This window comes from Anarhichas minor, unplaced genomic scaffold (assembly GCF_050575085.1).
Source record: "Anarhichas minor isolate MPS153535 unplaced genomic scaffold, ASM5057508v1 ptg000038l, whole genome shotgun sequence".
Classification (NCBI taxonomy): domain Eukaryota; kingdom Metazoa; phylum Chordata; class Actinopteri; order Perciformes; family Anarhichadidae; genus Anarhichas; species Anarhichas minor.
In genome coordinates this window covers 2,880,001-2,887,500 of record NW_027466484.1, presented here as the reverse complement: position 1 = coordinate 2,887,500, position 7,500 = coordinate 2,880,001, and the positions used below count along the sequence as shown (strand labels likewise).

The following is a 7,500-nucleotide window of genomic DNA, read 5'->3' as shown; positions in this document are numbered from 1 at the left end:
TCACAACTACACACAACACGACTACACACTGTTACAACACACACAACACTGTCACAACACGATTACACACTGTTACATCTACACACTGTCACAACTACACACAACACGACTACACACTGTTACAACACACACAACACGATTACACACTGTTACATCTACACACTGTCACAACTACACACAACACGACTACACACTGTCACAACACTGTCACAACACGACTACACACTGTTACATCTACACACTGTCACAACACACAACATTACTTATGTATTCAGTGTGTTTGTGTGTGTCTCCTCAGACTCTGTGGTGGACCACGTCACTCTCCTCTCCGCTCTGACCATCTTCCTTCTGTCTGCTGGTCCAGACGTCTGCTACGTGGAGCCGCTGCACGCACTCAGTCTGCAGCGCTTCACCTCCAGCATGTACGCCAAAGACCCGCTGGTGAGTACTACCAGAGAGTAATCAGGACTACCAGAGAGTAACCAGGACTACCAGAGAGTAACCAGGACTACCAGAGAGTAATCAGGACTACCAGAGATTAATCAGGACTACCAGAGAGTAACCAGTATTACCAGAGAGTAACCAGTATTACCAGAGAGTAACCAGTACTACCAGAGAGTAACCAGTACTACCAGAGAGTAACCAGGACTACCAGAGAGTAACCAGGACTACCAGAGAGTAATCAGGACTACCAGAGAGTAATCAGGACTACCAGAGAGTAATCAGGACTACCAGAGAGTAACCAGGTCTACCAGAGAGTAACTAGGACTACCAGAGAGTAACCAGGACTACCAGAGAGTAACCAGGACTACCAGAGAGTAACCGGTACTACCAGAGAGTAATCAGGACTACCAGAGAGTAACCAGGACTACCAGAGAGTAACCAGTACTACCAGAGAGTAATCATGACTACCAGAGAGTAATCATGACTACCAGAGAGTAATCATGACTACCAGAGAGTAACCAGTACTGCCAGAGAGTAACCAGTACTACCAGAGAGTAATCAGTACTACCAGAGAGTAACCAGTACTACCAGAGAGTAACCAGGACTACCAGAGAGTAACCAGGACTACCAGAGAGTAACCAGGACTACCAGAGAGTAACCGGTACTACCAGAGAGTAACCGGTACTACCAGAGAGTAACCAGGACTACCAGAGAGTAACCAGGTCTACCAGAGAGTAACCAGGTCTACCAGAGAGTAACCGGTACTACCAGAGAGTAATCATGACTACCAGAGAGTAATCATGACTACCAGAGAGTAATCATGACTACCAGAGAGTAACCAGTACTACCAGAGAGTAACCAGGACTACCAGAGAGTAACCGGTACTACCGGAGAGTAATCAGGACTACCAGAGAGTAACCAGGACTACCAGAGAGTAACCAGGTCTACCAGAGAGTAACCAGGTCTACCAGAGAGTAACCGGTACTACCAGAGAGTAACCAGGACTACCAGAGAGTAATATCAAGGCCAGAATCGAGTCTAGAACTAAGACTAGAATCAAGACCAGAATCCAGTCTAGAATGGACACATTAAAACGTACTCTCTAATGAACAACAACCTGGAAGCTCTGTAGAACCGAGACCACATCCTTAATCAGTCCTCTGAACCTGGACCCCCGTAGATTCTGACCTCATGGTGGTTTTAAAACATCTCAAAAAGTAAAACATCTGATGATGTCATTTTTGTTAATTATTCGTTCTCTCTGCTGCAGGTCGTGAGTCGATGTCATCAGCTGTTGACGTCGGTGTTTCAGGCTCCGCCCACCGTGGCCGTCCCGTACATCCAGGCACTCGGACCGCCGCTGGTTCGATTCCTCCAGGTACTGAATTATATTGTATTCCTCTTTTGTGGATGTTTATATCATCCACAATGATTTTAGTTTTCATGGAATAGTTTAGTTTCTGTTCTGTGAAGCTGGTGAATTCAAGAAGAAATATTTATGGTCATATTTTTTAAATATCACTTCATCTTAGTCTCATTTGTCACAAATATTCACTTCAGTTTGGTCTCGAGGAAAATATGAATCAATCAAAAATATAAAATCTAAGATAACAAAGACCAAACATCCTGATAAAATGTGAATATTTCCATGCTTTTATTTTGAAAAGATGTGATGGCTGAATGTATTGATCAGCTGACGTGTCCTCCTCAGAAGGTGGAGAGGAGTCGTCCTCAGAGTCCAGAGGAGCTGCTCGGGGTCCTGGAGGGAGTCCGGTCCATGGAGGCTCTGGTCCAGGCTGCAGACCAGTCTCAGCGTGAGTCCAGAACCCAGAAGAGGGAAACCTCCTGAACTAGAGAGAACTCTAACATTTCACTATAAAACCATAAATCATGAAGCAAAAAGGAAACATTGAATTTCTTTGACGTCGAGTCGTTTGGTTGGTTGGAGATGAGCGACAGGGGGCGGAGCCAAAATAAAGAGCCGCCTTCAAAGAATAAACAGGAAGTCACAGAAACAGTCACTTAGTTAGATCAGATCTGTAGGTCTGTGTTTATATATATATTTATGTGTTTATATATATATATATATATATTCATGTGTTGTACCCAGCATGCATTGTGATCGGTTCTGATCAGGAGTTGCATTGAATGTTTTGTACAGAATGTGGTCACTTCAAAAGGTTAATTTATTTATTTTATTTATTTATATTTTAAAGTTCAGATTTGGTGATTTTTTTTCTGACAGAAGTGTTAGTCACACGTGATGCGTTCAGGGACTGTTGGAAATGTTGATAATCTGATGAAAAGATCCCGTCAGGTTTCTGGGTTCAGAGGTTTTTTAAACTTTGACGTTTCTTCAGGTGAACTTTGAGTCCAGGCTTCATGTTCTGAAGTGTTTTTATTGGTCCTCAGGTCCTCAGCTGGTGGCCGTCCTGCTGCCGCTCCTCATCTCCTTCCTGCTGGATGAAAACGCTCTAGGCTCCGCCCCCACGGCGTCCCGGTCGCTCCACGAGGCGGCGCTCAAAGACCTGATGCGTCTCGGCCCGCAACACTCTGCTGTGTTCAGGTACCAGAGCTGGTTCCTCTCTGTAGAGATTTATATGCATATATTTAAATTATATATATCATATTTATATATATATATATATATATATGTTGACAAACGCATCCCCTTACAGTGTGTGTTATAAAGCATTTATTAAACATTTTTATGCTGTTTATAGATGCTATTTTTCAAAATAAAAGCCCATTTAAAAAGATAAGGAGGAATAAGAGACGCTGAGTTCAAGTGAAGTCGGTAACTTTTCTCTGAGCCTCCTGATGACGAATGTTTTAAGTTATTAAAGTCCAAACTTCTGTTCTGTAGATTCTCAACAACAACAACAACAATCTATATTCATAAATAATAAATAAAACTCTTATTTCCTTCCCTCCTCAGGTCGCTCGTCTCCTCGTCTCCTCACCTGAAGTCTCGTCTGGAAGCCGCCGTCAAAGGAAACCAGGAGAGTCTGAACGCCAAAGCGAGCAGCGGTCACCTTGCCGCCAAGTCGTCGCCCAGCATCACGCTGAAGACCAACTTCCTGTGAGGGGGCCGAGGTTTGGATTATCCCGTCTTAACCGCGTGTACCTGAACGCACCGTCACAGAGACTTTGTGACGCGTTGACGTCGGCCATCTTTGACCGTGACTCCTCTCACATCTCTACGTTATTGATCAATAATCAGTGAACAACCAATGAGAGGAGAGCTTTATCTCTGTTAGATTCATGATGAACATGAAGAGTCACTCGTTCATATTCCACTGATATTATCAATGTCTACGGTCACAGAGTTTCTACAGGAGCCCAGAAGGGACAAACCAATCACTGACGCTGTCTTTTTTTACGTTACCTGAAGGCACCGTAGTTTCCTGCCAGCTGGCTGAAGGGTGAGTGCTGTTGTTCTGTGTCCTCACCACTAGAGGTCACTAAAGAGTCAAAATTAACATCCTGATTCTACACACACAGACACACACAGGCACACACACACACATGCACACAAACACAGACACACACATTTTTATTTTTACAAAGACAATTTTAGATTTTTTTACTCATATTTCAAATTTCTAAATGTTTTCATGAAGCACATTTAAAAACATCAGATGACCGAAATTACTGTAAAATCTAAATATAATAAAGACAGACAACAAGTTTAAAATAATACAGAACGTCAACCGTCACCAAGTTTCAGGATTTACGAACAGACAGTGAAGGCGTCAGCAACTACAAACCTGTCATGTGATCATATTTTAGATCCACATAAGACCCCCCCCCCCCCCCCCAAAAAAAAAATACTTTCATGATGCAGCACGATGAGGTCATATTTTTCCAAAACTTCCCGATCGCTCCAATAAACAGACACTGAAATGTTTAATCCCAGAATTGACTGTTTCACCTGAAGCACACATGTACAGTGTAAACAGTGAGCTCGACCAATCAGGGGAGAGCATCTCAAAATCAGTTGTACAACGCAACACACACCGCGCTGTGCCGTCAGGTCCGACAATGAAAGGGAGGCTTTTATTTTGAAAGAATTATGGTCTCTATGTACGTCACTAATAATAAAAGGAGGTCAGAGGTCACGTAGATGAATGAATGAATGTCAATAACAGAGAAGAGCGTTTTTATTTTTGTAGTGAAATGTTGATTTGTTGAGTTTTATTTCGTCTGAAGGATCACCTGAAGCATATGGTGGCCTGGAAGGGACAATTTAGTCTTCTTTCGCACTTTAGTTTAACAACACTAAGACGTCATGATATCGTGTCTGTTAGTTTGTTTTAAAGGACTTTTATTGTGAATTAAATCATTTGACATGATTTCCTGTTAAAGCTGTCACAATAAAAGACCTGTATTAGTTTATGAGCCTGTGAAGTGTACAGGTGAGATCTGAAGGAGTCAACATGTCTTCTAACAGCAGCCAGTTAATAAAAGATGTTTTTCTTCTAATTCTGTTTCACGTGTTTTTGATTTGTGACGATGATGAAGGTCTTTGTTTTTGTCTGAAACTTTTATGAAAACTTAAAGTGGATTCAGTGCTATAAAGGTTTAAAGACACACCTGTAACCACGCCCACCTGTGATGTCACCGTTACATCACTGCAGCCAGGTGAGAGTTAAACTACCTGGAGTTGAGAAGAGACCTGATTTTTAGGGGCTAAGTTACTCTTTAAGGTGTTTTTTAAATTTACTTATTTAAAAAAAATGATCTTAAAATAAAAGAGTTCCGATATGTATTAGTTGTATTACCTTAAAAATAAATGTGACGTCATAAAATGAGTTTAAAGCAAAGCATGATATTATTTTATTAGTTTATTTAATGTGGTAACAAGTCATGAAACATGAGATGAATCCAGTGAGTAAGAAGTCTTTATTTCTCTTTCATTTCAATTTATGTGTGTGGGAAGGCAGGAAGCAGGGGGCGGAGTCTATGAAACGGGGGGGACCTTTCCTCCTAAACTCAGACTAGAATCAAGACCAGAATCAAGAGTACAACCAAGACCAGAATCAAGAGTACAATCAAGACCAGAATCAAGAGTACAATCAAGACCAGAATCAAGACTAGAATCAAGAGTACAACCCTCCAGTCCTGATACCATCCTCCCAGCAGCCTGTGTGGCAGCCTCTCTCCCCTGGGAGATAGAATCGGTGGCGCGGGACGCTCTCCGGACTCGGTCAGACCCCGGAGGTCTCTTTGTTCCCCTGTCCGCACACTCCCAGGTGCTCCAGTGGGCGCACACCTCCCGGTTCTCCTGTCACCCTGGCATCAGACCATTACCCTGCTTCGGAGGACCTTTAGAGCCAAAGAGCATTTGTCCTCGCCTGCTCAACCTGCGCCCGAAGTAAGACTTCACACCGACCTCCCACCGGCTTGCTGCAACCCCTTCCTGTGCCACATCGTCCCTGGTCCCACATCGCCCTCGACTTCGTCACAGGTCTGCTGCCCTCTCAAGGGAACACGGTCATCGTTAGGGTGGTCAACTGCTTCTCCAAGGCGGCTCACTTCATCGCGCTGCCCAAGCTTCCCTCAGCTCAGGAGACCCTCAGCGTTCCGTCTATATGGGATCCCAGTGGACATCGTTTCAGACCGCGGCCCGCAGTTCAGGGCCCAGGTCTGGAGAGCCTTCCAAAATAAACGCCTGGCGGATCGACGCCGCACCCCTCCTCCGCAGTATCAAGTCGGTCAAAAGGTCTGGCTCTCCGCCAAGGATATCCCTTTTAGGACCGAATCTCGAAAGATGTCCCCCCGGTTCATCGGCCCGTTTGAGATCCGTGCCATTATCCTCCGTACTTTAGTATTCCTCTGTCTGAAACTCGTCCATGAGGATCCACCTGACATTTCATGTGTCACAAATCAAGCCGGTGTCCACCGGCGCCCTTTCCTCTGTCTGCCTCCAGACACCTCCCATGGCCACACCCCTGATTGGGGCACAGCTGCAGACAATCCAGCTGATCACCTCCTGCAGGCTGACACACCAGACCCGGGTTCCACTAATCACATCTTGGCAGTATATCAACCCTGGTGCTGCAGTCCTGGGCTGTCAGTCCGTACCGTCTTCTACCCTGTGCCTACACGTGTGCCTGCCAGCTGGTGTCGATCCTGCCATCTGTCCGGTGAAAATAAAGTCTGTTCTCTACCGGATTCTGTGTCTTGTGGTTGTCCTGAACTCCCGGGACATGCAGAGGCTACAAGGACAAAGAGCAATGAAGGAAACTCCTAAACAAGTCTGTCTGATGAAACCAATACAGCACAGACAGGATAAGTTGATCCTGTTTATTACATGTGTAATAGCTTGTACTGACAAAGTCAAACAAAGAACCGAGAAAATCTAAATAATAGTGAGGGGAGCGGAGAAGCTAGGAGGCCCAGCGGACCGTGTGACTGGACTACAATGGAACGCAAGAGGCTTATTAAAAATAAATCAGGAAACCTGAAATGTATTCATCGACTTAATGACTCTGAAAATGTCTTCTTGGTTTCATGAACATAAGGTTTAGTAGCACAGCTCAGTCTGTGGAGACGCTGGTCACCGTACTTCAGTGTTCTCTGTAGGGCCCTCACAGGCCACCGTACTTTAGTGTTCTCTGTAGGGCCCTCACAGGCCTCCGTACTTTAGTGTTCTCTGCAGGACCCTCACAGGCCTCCGTACTTTAGTGTTCTCTGCAGGGCCCTCACAGGCCTCCGTACTTTAGTGTTCTCTGCAGGGCCCTCACAGGCCTCCGTACTTTAGTGTTCTCTGCAGGGCCCTCACAGGCCACCGTACTTTAGTGTTCTCTGCAGGGCCCTCACAGGCCTCCGTACTTTAATGTTCTCTGCAGGGCCCTCACAGGCCACCGTACTTTAGTGTTCTCTGTAGGGCCCTCACAGGCCACCGTACTTTAGTGTTCTCTGCAGGTCCCTCACAGGCCTCCGTACTTTAGTGTTCTCTGTAGGGCCCTCACAGGCCACCGTACTTTAGTGTTCTCTGCAGGGCCCTCACAGGCCTCCGTACTTTAGTGTTCTCTGTAGGGCCCTCACAGG

General features: G+C 45.2%; 1 protein-coding gene across 2 annotated transcripts in view; it reads left to right on the top strand.

Annotated features, from left to right (window-relative positions):
• Positions 1-4,929, top strand: part of heatr5a (HEAT repeat containing 5a) — a 29,415-nt gene extending 24,486 nt beyond the window's left edge. For both annotated transcript variants that reach the window (XM_076107419.1, XM_076107420.1), the window contains 5 exons: positions 299-441; positions 1,715-1,822; positions 2,156-2,258; positions 2,857-3,010; positions 3,383-4,929. In XM_076107419.1, coding sequence (XP_075963534.1) covers positions 299-441; positions 1,715-1,822; positions 2,156-2,258; positions 2,857-3,010; positions 3,383-3,530 — 656 coding nt within the window. In that variant the 3' untranslated portion in view covers positions 3,531-4,929. The remainder of the gene's footprint in view (positions 1-298; positions 442-1,714; positions 1,823-2,155; positions 2,259-2,856; positions 3,011-3,382) is intronic.
• The last annotated feature ends 2,571 nt before the right edge of the window (positions 4,930-7,500 follow it).